General features: G+C 32.5%; 1 protein-coding gene across 2 annotated transcripts in view; it reads left to right on the top strand.

The window, feature by feature from the left end:
- Positions 1–18,015, top strand: part of baz (bazooka) — a 58,561-nt gene that overhangs the window by 20,760 nt on the left and 19,786 nt on the right. Inside the window, exon 1 of one of the 2 annotated variants that reach the window (XM_068773594.1) lies at positions 7,703–7,942. The exons of the other annotated variant lie outside the window; for it this stretch is intronic. Coding sequence (XP_068629695.1) covers positions 7,823–7,942 — 120 coding nt within the window. The 5' untranslated portion in view covers positions 7,703–7,822. Of the gene's footprint in view, positions 1–7,702; positions 7,943–18,015 lie in introns of those variants that run through there. 2 annotated transcript variants of the gene reach the window in all.

Below are 18,015 nucleotides of genomic sequence, written 5' to 3'. Positions count from 1 at the left end.
CTATGCTAGGCATTTCTCTACGCAATTGAATCAGGGACGAGGAGGTTTGCAGTGGGCAGGTCACATAGCGTGCAGAACAGATGATCGCTATATCCTTAACCCTTCGTTTGCCGCAACATGGCGCCAGTCAGTGTCGAAAACGATTTTTTAAAATGATAAATGAAATATTATTGTTCATGAACTTGTGGTCTGTAGAACATCCGGAGGAAGCTATTTTAAACTGTATGTTTAACGTGATTCGATATAATGTAGCCTACTTTATTTGGACAGATCTGACACGTACGCACCCGGGTAGTTCGGTCAGATATGTCCATAGGCAGTTGACAGGTTAAGGCTGGAGACCACAGGCCGGCAAGCGAAGCGTGGAACGTCGACTCCTAAGGTGGAAAGATGAACTTGTTAAGACCATCAAAAAACGGTATATGTAGGTCGCTGTCTATGTTCAGATGTATGATGTCTTACGGCTGAAATGATAAACATGACTAAACTTTATAACTTACCACAAATATGCTGTGTAATTACTTGCCCGTCTGACTTTGGTCGTAATTCCGGTAACTATGACGAAATTTTGTTTAATCGATGTTGTTCTATCGACTAAACATTTTAACACGCACTCTTGTACTAAGGTGTATTAGAAGTTTTTATTTATTAAAGATTTTATTAGAAATATTCAGGGTTAGAATTGTTATTTATACATACTAATGACATCTGTTGGATGACTTAATAATTCTAACGCAATTGTCTCATTTATCGTGCGATTCATAATAACGTAGTACCTTATTTTAAAGGTGTTATTATTTGTCTGAACATTATAATTAATTTTATAAATATAATAATATACTTTATAAGTAACACATTTATACTTGTCCATTTTTATTATTACATTAGCATCAATATATATGTACTTATCATAATGTAAATTAGAGCTCTTAACAAAAAATATATATAATTATAAAATGAACATAAAACGTAATAATCACATGTTGACATTTTTTTAATTACACTAAGTACCTAGTCACGTCTTGACGTTACAAACTGTTACTTCAATTATTATAGTGTCTCTTGTGTGGGATAGATGGCGTTAATAACTATTTTTTAGTTAGAGGATGTTTTGTAACTAATTTTAAGTAAATATTTTTTGCTTTGTATTCATGTTCACAAATTGTTTTTTGTTAAAAATATTATCTTCTACTTAACTTTTCGCTTAAACCGTAACTGATAAGAAATGGTTTTACCTTTTAACATATTGTTAAATTAAAAATGGCATAATTTTTAAAGTTTGATGTATTTATTTTAACATGGAATTAAAGAAACACGAGAATCCACATTCACTTATTCTGAATTATATATATTCACCCCCTGAAATTGTTTTACACCATTCTGCCATAGGTGTTCATAAAATCCAATTATTAGATAAAACAGGTACAAACTTTGTGTCTATAGAGGGCGCTAGAGTATATTCATAAAGGCAACGTTGTTCTTTATATGAAAATATACAAATAACCAAAAAAGGTTTAAAAAAAATCTTATAACACTCGGAAAAAAATGTTTGGCTTTTCTGTTATTATTCCAGTATGGAATTCAAACGTAAATTACGAATGTTATATTTAAATAATTGTCTATTTATAAATACCTAACTCCATGTAATCATAACAAATAGTTAACATTTTTATGTTCTTTTTATATATTGTTTTTTGTTACATCATTCGCCAAGAGATAACATAAATCTGTTTTATGAACATAAATAATTTACATACGCATTAGCATGTCGTGTTACTTTTTACATTAATAAATTTAAATGCATATGTGAAATTAAAATAAAAACAAAAAGATCACTACATCAATGACTAAGAAACTAGTCGTATACAGTATTCTAAATTTCTGAATCTACTTTTTATAAAGCTTATTAAAAAACACACGGAAATTTAAAATCAAGTAACTTTGTAAATATTGCTTCCTTATTAATTTATAGTTGTCACTTGTGTATGTCATGAGAAGAAAGAAGTGCTCAATTTATTAGAAACTTCAATCAAGTTGGATACGAGGGTTCTGAGAGTCCACAATATACGTGCGGGATATTTTTGAACACTTTGACAAACATCATTACGGTCTTATCCATTCAGACCATTTATATTAAACGTGTCTTGGATATTTATTACTCAAAATAAACCTTTACTATGTTTTTGTACAGGGTGATTGGATTAAATGAAAATGTAAAAAATAATATTGTCAGAGTTGCTGACATTAAGGGCGTTATACCTGTGTTAGTTAATAATAAAAATTACGTCAAATATTTAAAAGGCGATCCAACATTTTAAAAATTTTCTTCTGGAGGATACTTGTAAAAAGTTAAACATATAATATAGTGTGAAAGCAAAAGCAGTTGGCGAGAAGAAGTCAAACCTTGGGGTTGGACTTTTGTGATGTAGCTAAATATTACAAAAACAAACACTTTCTGTTATTCACTGAGACCGATAGAAGACATAAAAAAATAAACGTACCGTTAGGTGTAAAGGTTTTAAAGAGGTTAATGTATAGCTCATCTACGAACAAAAAGATCTCAAGATTTTACACTTATTTCTAATCAGCCAGTATAAAGTTATCAATATGAAATATGTATTATTTCTATTGGAATGCAACAGGTTAATAACTTCTGGCTATACAATGCCTGCAGTGACAGATAGTGAACAATAATTGATTTTAATATGTGTTACGAATTTTAAAAACGCTCTTTGTTACAATATTATCATTACGGTATTTATTATATCTGAATACATCTATTTTTGATTTTTTACACTTATAACAATACACTTATTGACAGAAAATGAGTTATAATTTTCACTCTTTAAAGCTTTCATGCCAACCAATCAGCTTTTTATTATATTTGAAAAGATTAATTCGCTTAGTGTATTAAAAATTGTCTTAAAATATGCCACTAGGTAATGGACAATACACGTAAGCTTACGATAAATGAAATAAGCGTGACGAGAAATGTTCGGACGGAATAGAATCCGGCACCTCGTCGCCGCGGGTGCACTGGCCACGTCCGTCTCGGTCCGCCAGTCTGCACGCCATTGACCCTCACTAGGGGATCGCACCCCTGGGAACCGTTTTCACATGTCTTCGCGAGAAATTACTTACTTTTATAACTCATTTTTATAGAACTGTTTAATTACTTTCTCATAGATTTATGCAATTTTATTTCTTTCTGGATTGCCTATATGTCAAGATAGCTATTAGATTTATAATGCTCTTATTGTAAGTGTTGCCACAATTACAGGCTACGATAAGAACAAAATGATGTCACAGTTGAATAATAATAAAAATATTTTTTAGAAAGTATATATTAACGTATGTGCCTATTATATTCAATACTATTGTATGTTTTTATAAATATTTCCACAATTCCAAGCAACCGCGGCATCCACAAGAACAAAAGGTTGTCGCAGAGGGTTGAAAATTCATAACATAATTTTCAACTTTGACTTTATTGTATCTCTACTTAATACTATTGTAATTTTTAAATTCAATATTGTGATTTCACTACAATAAATTAATGGCATTAGAAAATCACACATTATTTAATTATTAATTAAATTTCTACAGATACGTTACTATTACGTGATGTTATAGAATAATCGCTACCTAATTTAACTTAAATCTTAAGGTTTTATTTAACAATCTTCGCTTGTATAACGTCATTGTGATTTTGGACAATCTGGTCATCTTATCATCAAGGTTATATCACTGAATAAAAGTGATAATGAAGATGAAATTCAGCGTCAACCAAGGGTGTGATGCACACATGATCCAAAGCACTCCTCGCGTCATTATACTGAACTCTAATTAACAAAAAATGTTTCGTGACACGATATTCAAGTAAATTTTCTAATAATTGTCCCGCATCTCCATTACTACTGGCAAAGACCTCCAAAGGTTCTCTACGATGACCGGTCTTAAATAAATAATAAGATCATTTTGAAAATCGGCCCTATATAATTACTTTTACAAAATGAACATACCGCATTAAAATATAAATTACATGAATGTTCGTAGTTATCATGATTGTATAAAAATATATCGAGTGCAAAAAAATTCAATCATACTTTTACTGGTACAGGTGTTATGATTATTTACCCAGCGTGTGAGGTGAGCTCAATGGCCAGGTCGCGAGGCTCGCGGGGGGGGCGGCGGTCCAGCGCTCCTCCCCCCTTACCCCCCTCGTCCAGCCGCGACCGGCGCACGCGCAGAAAGTCGAGCCAGTTGCCCGCCGCGCAGCCTCCAGTTTGTTTACATCCTTTGTAACTCGTGACGTTCTCTATTACATTGTGTGAATAAAATAACCATAAGTGTTAATATTAAAAAATATATATGTGTATTAAAATCAATTTGCGATACCGAGAACGACCTTAGCGGTAGTAGAAGGCATTGTCGTGGCCCTCGCTTTGTCAGTTAGGTATTTGCATTGTGCAGAAACGTTGCACAGTTCCTTGGTCGCTAGCGTTATTGAGACGGCGAAGGCTGCAATGTGAAGGAACCGCACCGCAATACGGTGATAATTTAGCTTAAAATGTTAGACGTTAGTTTCGTGTATATTGTAATATTTGCCCGGATAACTATAGGAATCCAATTGGCATGTAGTTCTGTTTTGCCTATCCACTGTAGCGTGACTGCACGCGAGTCAGAAGTTCTTTACCCGATTATACACAATAACGCAATAAGCGATAATGTTCACGGAATTTACATCGATTTAATGCAAAAAGACTATATATATATACTTAGCGCTTAAATATTTATCAATTCGTATCAAGTTTTAATCGTCATTGTATTATCCTGAAATCATTTCATGATATATGATCTTGTCTTTTGCAAGCGTGTGGCTGTGGTAGGTAATTATTTCAGCGGTTTATTGCTTTAGATGATTCTCAAAGTTCTAAGTAGGGCCAATCTTTTGAAACTAAAAAATATTTTTATTTTCCGCAAATTACTTATAATAGTCATTTTAGAGTATACTATATGTATATACACTTTCAAATGTCTAAAATCTTTTCCCCATATTAAAAACATAAATAAAAAGTTATTACAGTAAAAAACATGACGTTAATAATTTGCAAGCTTAATTCCATAATTTTACTCAACCAACCATCGATTTACAATTTTCATTAGACACTGTAATCAGAGTACAAGTACAGTAGGTACAAGTTTAATAAAATAGCTTTTCTTCGAAATCGTTCTAGATTTCTAGTTCTTTGACTAGAAATCAGCCTCGATACAGTTAAGCTATGTTTTTTATGTCTTTAGTCTTAAGAATCCAAGATCTTATTTCTCTGGGAAGAGATGATGATACCTTGTAAATGATTAACAGTCAGATATAGGGTTATCATCCGTTACTATTATTTTCATAGTTAATAGAACGTTGTATTAACGTTATAAGAAAAATGTTTGGTCAATTGTAATATAATTATTTAGGTTTTATATACAATATACTAAGTGGCTTCGTGGCTTCCGAAATCTATATATTGACTAACGACAGCTTAAATCTATTGTATTCATTTCATCAAAAAAGATTGGTTATGTATATACACCTACAGCATCGGTTAAAAGAGTGTATTTATAACTCATTTGTTAGCTAAAAGCTTTAAGGCTTTTATGCTTATTTCTAATCACTGTACGAAGTGAACGTTCTGAAAAATGTTACATTAATTTATTTTTGTATTCACTTGCGAAAGGCTAATAACTTATGGTAGTAAAAAGTCTGCGGGGACGGAAAGTAAACTATAATTTTAATATGGATGTGTATTTTGAATTTATTTTCTTACTTAATTTATTTATTGTATTATCCATTGATTTTGAATAGGAGGATAAATGAGGTGTACATTCGCCTACATACAATTGCCTTATATATGTTTGTTATTGATTTGTATGCCGTCCATATCAAATAAATTAAATGAAGTGGGAAAAAAAGGTATACTTTAAATTACTACATAATACATTTGCGTCTGAACATTTCCAAATACATCAGTACTGTGTATCATGAACTATTCTCCATTGTGAACCTCATATTATCTTGCAATCCTTTCGAAGCGAACGTGAATTGTCAGCATGAGAAGAGTGGTTGTATGCAGGTTTAATAAACTCCCACATTACGGTGGTCGGAAAGCCTCCATCGCCAATGACAATGGCATACCGCGGATCGCAAGTAATAAAGAAACGCTGCATCGAATTACCGATTGTTCGAGTTTAAATAATAATAGAATATTATAGGGCATTATATGAGGACGTCGATGAATTATACAAGCTATTTATGATGATATTATGCATTCATTCAAAGGCGGATGAATCTTATAATGAATGGATTTGCAACCCGTTCATAGTATAACAATTTCGAATGCATATCTTAAAACAATGGAGCCCAACCCATACTATTAAGAATATGTGAACTATGGTGTTCTGAAAACCATATCATTTAGCACACAACATAGGTAATACGTGTCCGCACAAGTGCAATTAACTTCCAGTAATGGCAGTTGCGGGCAATAAAAAAAATTAAAAAGTAAACTAAGTTTCCTATTAAATCGAACAGTACATAATAATGTAATTGTAAAGAAAAGGGAAAGTTTTACATAGACCATTACAAAGAGTTAGAATCGTATTATTTATAAATCTCTGCAATCACCAAACTGAGATTGTTCATTAATGTATTTTATTTATTGTTAAATTGATTGTTATCCCTTTCACACTTGACAATCATTAAGATTATTAGAAATTTCGTTGTACAGCTTTCTTCGTTCCATTTGCTCACGGAGCGATGTGTCGTCGGTGACAAGATACTTAAGAATTTGCTGATCTACGTCTAGGGCTCGTATCCGGTTCGCAACCTTTAATATGACGATGATAGTTAGAGATTATTTTTAAGCGATTCGCAGCAATTTCAGCGTGCCTTGCAATTTGATCGTAGATAGAACTCGTACGACAGGGGTGTCAAACTCAAAAGCTAACTTGAACCAAATAACAATCCTTTGGCTTACCGTAAAAAAAAAAATCAATGTACATAGGAAGAAATATTTTTATCTTGATTTGTACATTATTAATAATATAAATAAGGTTAAATTATTGTTAAATCATGTACAATTTAAAATGATCCGTACAGTTTATAAATAAAATATATTATAATTTATTATGCTGGTTTCGTTTCTTATTTTTTTTACAACACCGGATGTATTGACTACGCTGCAGAAATGTTAATCTGTAGTCGCATGCGGCCCGCAGTCTGCAATAGCGACACCTCTGCCGTACGGCGTGTCGTTAAGGCTACTGCGGAGTGACGTTGTGTAGGAGGGGAGGCGATGCCTAGATAACGCGATAACGGCTACGACGGCCCGAGGAGATCGTACCGCGCTTCGGCTCGCTTCACTTAGTTTTTTCACTATTTTTTATTTTGCGCGTCTGACTGCAAGTCTAGCGGTAATATCGCCGTATGTCATGGAGAGGCCGCTCTCATCGGCAATGCTAGCGCACACTTGTGTTGTTCCGTTTATTTTGAGTGTAATACCGCAGCTATTCCGGATACCGTGTTATTGACACTAAAATTCACTATAATTGTAAATATCAATCTGCAATTAGCCACGTTACCGTTTTGTTTAGGTTAAATTACGTTAAAAGAGAGCGGAAATTATGAACATAATCTTGTTTGTTAGTTTCAAGCGATGCAATTTAAACAATATTTTAGTTAAAAAAAAACATCGTAACATTTAGACAAAGTCGCAGTGGAAGTTTGTAATAGTAAAGTGAATACCAGAGTTAATATGTGATAGCATTCATTATGAAAGACTCCGCTCCGCGTTGTGAAGACGTTGCCGACAAGTTAGTGCGATTGTTTGGCTGGAGACAAACCTACCCGGTGCAGAAACTGCAGAGGAATCTACTGCCCAAGAACGAAACGGTAAGCTTCAATGAATTAAAAATAATTCTGTTGTTTTCAATAAAAGAAAAATAACATGATATTTAAAATTTACGTGTGTTATAAATAAATAGTTGCTTTTCATTTTCAAGTACGGAAAATTCGGTCGGTAAAAATAAGTTCGCAAAAGCCACATTTTTACTGTCATCATTTTAACTGGAACACGTCAGCTATTGGACATAGGTCTTCCTGTATATTTCCAATAAGACGAGCTGGTCACACGTCCTTAACAATAACGTCTGGTCGCCTTTTAGATGTAATTTCTGAACTGAGCTTGTTGATCCGTCGTCTCCATTCAAGATCCTTACATCCCCAGCGACCATCTGTCCTGCGCGCTATGTAGACCTAACCAAAATTTTTATTTATAGAACATAATTTTTTTTAAATAACCTCAAATGATTTATGTAAACAATAATAACGGAGTATATTAATAGAATCATTTATCACCTTCAGAAGTTCGCAAACAAACTATTACGCGCGGAAAGAACGCTTCATGAATTACACATGAGGATCTCAGTTTACGTAAGTTATATAAATCATGTCTGTTTCTTGCCAGTTATATACAAGGTAACATACCTGAAGTATAAGAGGTTTTAAATAGATTAAATCTGTTACTTATCAAAATTTAATAACAAACCTCTTTTGTATCGTTGTGTATAACTGGATAATAGCAGATGAATATGAGTTCACCCACGGGAATAAGTTTTAATGAACTTAAGTTTCTCTATTTCTTGCAAATGTTAGCTATTGGAGCGTTTTGTAATAGATTTTTCAATTCAAAATATAATAACTCCATAGGCTATAAAAATACTAATTATTTTTTGGACGAGTGAAACGAAGAAAATGAATAAATATAACTTTGTATAAAGTTATATTTATTCATTATCTATACGAGTATATATCAAAACAATAAGCCTAACCAAAAAAAACTGACAACGATTGACATACTCGATGTTACTCAAAACATTGGACTTATTTTTATTCTTTATTATTTTTCGTCTATACGAATCAAATTATTTGTTTTAGTTCGAAAAGCATAACGCACTTCTTTTAAAACAATTATATTGTTTACAAAATATTATTTCATTATTGAATTTTGGAAAACATTTACAAAATATTTTAAAATATAAAGTTTTTCCACTTTAAATGAAGAGCATTAATGAACCGAAGTACTATACAAATCTCAGGTAATTGACAAGCAATTGTTTACTGGTATTTGTAATTACCTAATAGTTAAAACTTTAATACTACTGGCTTAAAAGTGGACTATTCTAACATTCCATTGTGATACAGGCGCGCTCGTTGCAGTGACACACGCCTTTAATTGATATGACGATAAGAGTATAGATAACAAACACAGGTTCAGCGTTGCGAAGCCGTATTAAAAATGTTACGAAATATTCAGCTATATATCACTTTAGCATTCAATATTTATTTTTAAAACCTTGTAATTACTTTAAAATAATTTATTCCATAGTCAATAAAAGAGTAGTTATACATTTATATAAAACTAAATACAAAACAGTGGGAGCAGTGCAGGAGGGAAATAAGACTTTCGATAGTATGTCCCGGGTTCGATTCCCGAAATACAATTTACTATAATTCATAAATTATTTATTAATTATACAGTTTTGACATTGCTCACAAATAAGTATCCAGAGGAACGACAGCAGCATTCTCTACGTACAATAATATCAAACCACAATCCTGTCTAGCGAGGGGATTATGGTATATTTCTCTATAGGTATCTTTGAAAGAGGTCTATGTGTTGCAGTGGGTGTCTGTAGATTGAAACCACCACGATGAAATAATTAATAGAAAGTTTACAAATTAATTATTTGGTCGCTTCAAAGAGGTTAATCTATGGGGGAGGCCTATATATTTAGCAGTAGACTTCCTGCGGTTGATATGATAATGATAATTACCAGCTGGCTACTTCATAAAGATATCAATCTAGATATCCTATCATATTGATAAAGAAGAAATTTTGGTTATTGATTTTTTATACTACGCAACAATTTTTATATGGAGCGTTTGTGTCGACCCTCGCCACACAGGCATGCTTGTTGGCGAATGCAGTTTTGTTATTTTATTTTAAATAGGCGAAATGCTGCTGTCGTTTGCGAATATTTTTCCTTCAACCTACTTTTACAGTAACCAAGGCAGAAAAAGATTTCTCTATGCGCTGAAATTCACGCGGGAGGCATGTACTCCTGAAATGGAAATGAGCAATTTTTAAATTTCGAACGATAGTCCTAAAATATATTTAAAACGTATTACGGTACATAAGTTCAAACGGTTGTCATGTCACTAGGGGAGGAGGTTTGCAATATTATAGCCAGCTCTGATTTCTCGTTCCACTGACGCCTTGTTAATGTCTGACCATTTTCTTTTCTATGTGGCATCAAAATAAATCGCACAACAAGTACAATATTATGGAATAATTGTATTAACATATGAGTGCTCAATTAATAAACTATATATAGAAGTTGTCGGAGTATTAGATACATTATTTAGTTTATTTGTTTTTTAAAAAAATTCCATAGTTTAGTTTGTACTTATTACCTCTTTACAAGTAATAGGTCTGAATGTCACGTTTAGCAGGTCTGGTAGGCATTTGAACCACGGCATTGTGCCTCCACAAAGCCATTTCCTGTGTATTCTGATGCCCAATTCAGACTGGATATTCGAGCTACGGTCAATAATTAAAAAGATAACGCCCGACAATCGCTCTTGTTGGTGGTATTTTAATTTATTTTATGTAGTTTAGGCACTGTTTTAAATAGCTCATTGTGAAGCCTGGCCTATTTGTGATTTTGTTGATATTTTGTATCTAACAGTATAGTGTGGAATATATTCCAATAATTTGAAATATTGTTCTAATTGTGCTACAATTGTTCTCTAAAATTAACTTATAATATGCCTGTTATACATTCTTATAAGGTACAACAATAGTGTAGAAAATATTTATTATGGAGATTTAATTGAGAACAATTTGAACTTTAATCCGCTTTTTAAATTTACGGATTATGGTACCGTGAACTACGACGTAGATAAAGTTAAAGGGACCAAGAAGGTCATCATGAACTGCGGACTAAGGAAAATTTTAACCCTAATTACAAGGAAAATGTACTTCGCTTGCCTCAACATTAGTTAAATTAAACCGTTTTCAACCTTATTTAATTCCCAAATTATTTTAAGAATTAGGATTTTACTACAACTACTTTCAAAATAATTAATATCAAAAATTATAGTTTAATTAACTTCGATCAGAAACACATTACGCAAAAGTGCTTTTGAGCTATTTTGATAGAAAGGAATCGACTTGGAAAAACATGAAAAGGTTGGTTGAGGAACTAAAGTCAAAGAGGAGGCAAGAGCAGCTATAAAACAGTGTGATGTCATTGATCCTCTAACCAGTTAGTATTCTTGTTGCTTGCGTTAATGGTAATTGAGGAGTGAGTATAAAAGTGAGTAGCTATCGCACGGAAATCTTAAAATAATTCTATTTGTCCTATTTTGAATATTAAAATTTCATGAGTAACGTAAATTGGTAATAATAGCTTTGTCGGTAAAAACTACAAAATTATATATAATTAAACGTGTCAAAAAAGCAAACGTGTGACAATATTTTCTTGGTATATAGAAGTATTAATTGTTATGTAAAATTTAGAAATGATTCAAAAAAGGGATTTAGTTGTGACATTAAAAACGATGATAATTATTAACTTTACACTTTTAAAAGCATATGGAACACGTGCAGTCTGAACGACTGCTGCCGGCCTCTTCCAACCAGCCTTTTTGAAAATCTATAGGGGATGTCTGTGCTGCAGTCGACGTGCTACGGATGAAATGATGTAAATGAAACACATATGATAAGTTTAATATCAATAATGGAAACTTTAGGCATGTATTTTGAAATTTAGATTTGCATTAACATGTTCCGTGCCACGTATGCTTTACACTTTTTCAATACTGCAAAGCTATAATTAGCGAGAAAAAGTTATAATATTAAATATGCATTACATACGCGCATACGTGATGTGAAGTTATCTATATTCGACCCTACAATTAATTTTTTAACAAACCTTTGTTTTTCAATGAGAATTGCAAATGGCCTGAGAACAGAAAATGCAGCAGGGGTCGTATACGCCCCACATGACATGGAATGTGTTGAAATAAAAAAAATAGATAGCAGAAAAATGGTTTACGATGTTCTTTTGAATATTTCTCACGCCTGTCTGTCTGTCGAGCACTTGAATATGAAACGTGACATAGCTAAGCGTTACCACTGATAACAATTTGATGACGAAAAAAGTTACTCGGCGTATTTAAGAAGCCATGTAATATTTTTCCAGTACATAACAATTTAAAAAATATGGTGAATGAAATAATTAATTATGGTCACAAGTACAAATTATTGTATCGTAATCTGACTGACATAAGATATTTTTTATTTACCTTCGTAATTTGAATTTTTCAGAACAGTCTTTTATAATCCAGAAGCCTAATCTTTTTTTAAAATAATGGTAAAATGTTAGTAAATTCTACCATTAAGCTAGTAATTATCGATCTATTCTAGATATGGGACGCACATTAATAATGATTGTACATGATTTTTATATTTTTATTACAAATTATTGGCGGAGGCCTATGTCCAGCTGTGGACATATGACGATTGAAATGACGATAATGATCATTGATTTTGTTTTATTCTTTTTATATTTTGATTATGAGCTCACAGGTCTCCTCTAAAAAACGAAAAGACAAACGGGACCCAAAAGGATACCAAAATTCACTTTCATTTATTGTTGTCCTCAATCTTCATAATTTTTGATCAGTGTTAATAATTTTAATTTACTACTTTCCATTGAAGTCACATATACTGTCCTGTCAACCTATAACAACACTATACTGTCCTCATGTATTTAATAAATAACAATTTGATTAAATTAAATTATAAATAATTGTCATTAAATAAGCGTATATAGGATCGACGTACGATAATCGAACATTACAGACAGATCTAATTGTCGTATGTTTCGTTGATTCTGTAATTGTCACTTTACTAAACACACAGGCTGTGAGCAATTGCCGTAGGCGTCGAGTGACCGTTGGCACTGTTTTAGCAGCAAGTGAGCGTTCTACAAACAACCGTTATGTACTGTGCACTTTTATTCACAACCATGTGAACCAATACCTCATTAGCATTCGTAGCTCCGCGTATCATGAACAATTATATGTGATGCTCTCGCGTTAACCTATTCTTCTCTGTCTGAACTTTTTTCTCACTTTCTGTTGTATAAACAAATTAAAATCGTCACAATCTCACTACTCTACCTCGCGTTTCTCTAGGACAGTAGTACAGCTTCAAACTATTCACTGTGTTCTCTAGAAAGATAATGAATTGTTCCCGAAAATTAAACAAAGAGAATTTTTTTTTATTAGATAGTACAGATAATATATAACAATACTCTATATAACAGAATATAGATACATAAAGATGACTATCTGTGGTAACATGTGAACTATTCTTTAAACTTTAAACGCATATCCTTGTCAATTGTATGTGGACAATTGTACAATTAACATTTATTCAAAAACCCGTGTCTTTTTTCGCTTTAATGATCATAGACAATAAATTATGTCAATTTTTTTGTTTAACTGCGATTATAGTTCTAGAATCACAGATTATTATAAATTAAAAATAAAAATTTACATTTTAAGATTAAGACGATGATCGTTCTGTTGAAACTCGAGACTATATTTTTTTTCTATCTGGTTGTGGGCAGAGCTTTAATTTTTTATTATGCTGTTTATTTCCATAATTTAATAATCGCTATCACATTATTTATCAGTAAGTTTTTAAATTAATTACATTATTTCTAGATTTTTGTTTACCCGACCTGTGTATGGATTTGCAGTATTTGCGGAACTCAGACTATATTGGAATTAATGTAATTTACTGAAAAGGTCAAAAATTATAATATTTATATATTTATATATATATATATATATATATACATATATATATTTATATATATATATATATGTGTGTGTGTGTGTGTATTTATATATTAAAGTTATATACAAAATACAAATAAAAGGGTACATACTCGATAACTAATAACTTCAATGACTGCACCGCAGACCTTGAGCTGAATGAATATCATTGAATAATGTCTTTCTGAAATCCATTAGTGGTAGAGACGCGATGATTTCAAAGCCGCCCACTCCAGTACTGCCTGCGCCGCGGCGCCGTGCGACGGTGCGATACGCCAGCCGCTGGTGTCGCGAGATAAACAAAAACTTTCCTGTGTTAAAAGAAAATCATATTACTCATAACTAGACTACCTTCCGTGAGTTTGTGCAAATTGTGTAGCATATGTGTATTTTATTATTAAAATTAAAATAATTTCTCTATAGATACCGCTATAAGGTTGAATGACTAATTACCTTTGAGTTTTTTAATGATACACTTATATAGATTTCACGTTAGTTTTCTTTATAAGGAATATGTGAAGAAAAAAACTGTTTTCGAGTGCGTTTTAAAAACGAGAAATATTGCGAAGAGTGCATTGCAATAAGCACTTGCGTATTAAACGTATTTGCATAAGAATTTGCGAACCACCTTGAAGAAACAGCCTTTGCTTTCAGTACATATAAATTTAGAAATTATTTATATTTTTGTAGTTATTAAAATAACGAAACATTTACATACAGCCTTTATAATAAGTAAAAATAATAATTTTATTAACTGTTTTTTATCAAATTAAATTCATTGTAGTTTATTTAACGTTGTGAGTAATTTATATATATTATTCCTGTAGTCTAATATGTTTAAAACAGTGAAAGGAAATGTTGTTTTCAATTTTCACTTTAGGAAGTTTGATTAAAACAAGGTTTTATGTATCTAAATCCAATTTCAATTCGACACGAGTATCGTCCAACACCATAATTGTATGCATTTCCGTTCGTTTAATCCATATTAGGGTGGAGACAAATTACACAGGTCTATAACTTTAAATTCAATTCAATGGCAACTTGACGCATGTGATATGCGTCAAGTTGCCTAACATGTTATCTAATATCAAATAAAGGGAACAAGTTTTTTGGTGATAACCTAACGTGTCCACTTATAGCTTATTTATTTAAGGTATCGACACATCGATGTGATAGACATTTATTGAGTTTAGTACCAGAATACATCGTTTTTGAGTGTTTTGGCTTTATATATTTTTAATGTTTACGACTTGCAGTAACAGCGTTAATGCCTTATTGTATATATTGTGCTACACACTTATCTGTCGCGAATCATGCGGAAACGGTTTATTTTGCCTTTTTTCGTATTCTCGGAAGTGCATCGCGTGCGCGAAGCTGAACGTTACCGACGAATGCATTCTTGGAATTTGTGTCTTACACACGTACTCGGGGAGAATGCATCTTTATGCTCAGATAACGTTATACATTACATATACAGCATCAATTTTTTTAATATTTAAAAAAAATTTTGGTCATGGAGAAACTCTGTCCACGATTGGTATTTACTAGCTCTATAAGGGCTAAAGATGTTAGAGCCTTTTTTCGCTTACTCTCTAGATCAGTGTTCCATAAAAATGTTTGTGCATATGATCTACCTAAGTCTCTAAAATTCTTGCACCCTCCTATGTATCACAGATAATTTTTATTTCAAAGCGAAAGGGTTAAACTCGTGTCGAATCCATTTACGCTCCTCTTTGTAATCAAATTACTCCACTGTGTAGCGCTGGCCCCATATTAGGAAACTGGTCTAGGTCTATTAACAAACTCGGGGTCGGTATTTCGGCTTGGGCCATAACATTATTAATTTCGCCGTACCTCAAAAAACTGACTTCACACAAAACCTTCGGAGGATCTCGGTTTGGACGATCATTTATATTGCATTTAGCCTGATTCAGGCGTGGCCGGATGCTGTTGGAAGCGTTAGCAGGGAGTGAAAAAATTGCGATCGATTTCTTGTTACGTTATTATTTTAACATTTCTTTACATTAGGGTAAGATACAATTGACATTAATTTTACCAATATATCTTTCATTTCTGTGTTAAGACATTCACTGCTATACATTGGCCTTTTCCATTAATTCTCAACATGATGCGTTGAAAGCGGGTTGCTTCCCCCGTCTTCCTACATTTTTAAAAAGGTCGTCTGTCTACCTTATGGGTGGTACGTGGGTTCCACTCTAGAAACATAAGACCCAGGCGAACTTCTGTTCTGCGTGCACTTGTCCTGCCTACTGATACTATTTTGCGAATCTGCCGGGCTATGTCGATTCCTTTCGTTCGTCTACGGACCTCTTCATTTGTAATTCAGTCAAGTAGAGAAATCCCCGAGCGGAGCCCCCTCCATTGCTTAGTTTAGTGACTGTAAGATTGTCAATAAGACCCGAAATGGGAGACCAGGTTTCAGTGATCAAGTAATCATTGGTAACACATTGATCGTAGACCTATTTAAATATATTTACTTTTTTGAAATTAAGTAATTTTGACTATTATAACTCGTTTCCTATCCATATCAGCAGTAAACTGTGGATGAAAAAAAAGTTGTGCATTAGAAATCTTATATGAGAACATTTCCGTTCAATTTCTCGATGCTGTTGATTTCGAAACGATAAAATAAACAATAGTTTTCATCATTAAGTGGAAAATACATGTGTAAATTTATATTTATAAGTGGTTACGTAATTTTTCTACATCGGAGAATGTTAGTTTAAATAAAAATGTATCGTTAAATGCCCCATTCTTCTACAGGCCTATTTAGTCTGGTGCAAGGCAGCACGAGGTCGCATTTATTCAACGGTGCACGAAGGCCAAGGTCTCATCCGCACTAATCCGAAATAAAACGATCAAAGGTTTTATGAATTATAGACGGCTATTGAACGTAAATGTATACGATAAACCGATTTATATCGACCGCTTCACTAAACTTTAAATTAACTATTAATTTTTAAATTAAGAATGTCTCCAATTCGTGGAAACAAAGATATTTATACATTGCATAATGCGGTGGAATGATTAAAGAAAGTTGTTTACGATACCCTTTAAAAGAGCCGATACTTTAAAAATCAGGTAAAGCGATTTAAATGAGCATATTATATTCATTTAAGTTAATGCCTCTGTTCTAATTGATAGCATAATTACCGCAGTGACTTTAAAGTCAAAAGTGTATAATCGTTTCACAACTTTATCGACTAAGTAAGTGAAATCGAGTATAAGTGATAACGAGATGATGTGAGATTGATGGTCTGATGGCTGTGGTGATGGAAGAGTCTGATGCCAGTGCAGCGCCGGTGCCACCGCCTAGGGTCAAAAAATTAGCTCGGTTGGCTGCCCGAGAGAAACGAGAACGGAGATCTGTCACTTGGGTAATTAAATATTATAAACCGTGGTTAATATTTATAAATACCTGCTTCTTTTCTTTTATTTATTAAATGTGATGACACATCTTATGGGTACATACTGTCCCCTCATACAGTGAAACACTGGGTTTTAAAATACAAAAGTCTACGTAACGCTGCGTTAACAGTGAATTTTATATTAAAAATAAAATAATCATGAAAAAAATTGAAAAAGTGATGATGAAATATAACAATAATTGTCCTAATTCTAAGGTAAAATGCATTTAATTAAAGTAAATTGCGTGTAACAGTGATTTATAAATGTGCTCGCACTAAATGAATAATTTCAGGGACAATTATATGCTAAAAATTTTTTTACAATAAAATATATATTACATTTTACCGAAAATGTTATTCTTATAACACTTTCAGTCTATAAAAGAAAAATACACTGCTATTTTAAATATATAAATAACCAGCAATAAATACTTACGTTAAATCAAATTCCATTATTAAAATGTATATGTTGACAGTCACAAAACTTTTTTTTATTGTCGTTATTGTTTTACAAAGTTTTACACTTTAACAAACAACGTTGAGATTACATATTTAGTTTAGTTAAGATGTGACGAGTAGTTATAGTCCAGCGGTAGAGGACTGAGACTTGCAACGAAAGGTCGC

Source organism: Battus philenor, unplaced genomic scaffold (genome assembly GCF_028537555.1).
Source record: "Battus philenor isolate CCGP_79_NKW_IND1 unplaced genomic scaffold, ilBatPhil1.0.hap1 SCAF_6, whole genome shotgun sequence".
NCBI lineage: Eukaryota > Metazoa > Arthropoda > Insecta > Lepidoptera > Papilionidae > Battus > Battus philenor.
Note: the sequence above shows the minus strand (reverse complement) of the source record. Positions and strands in the feature narration are given on the sequence as shown.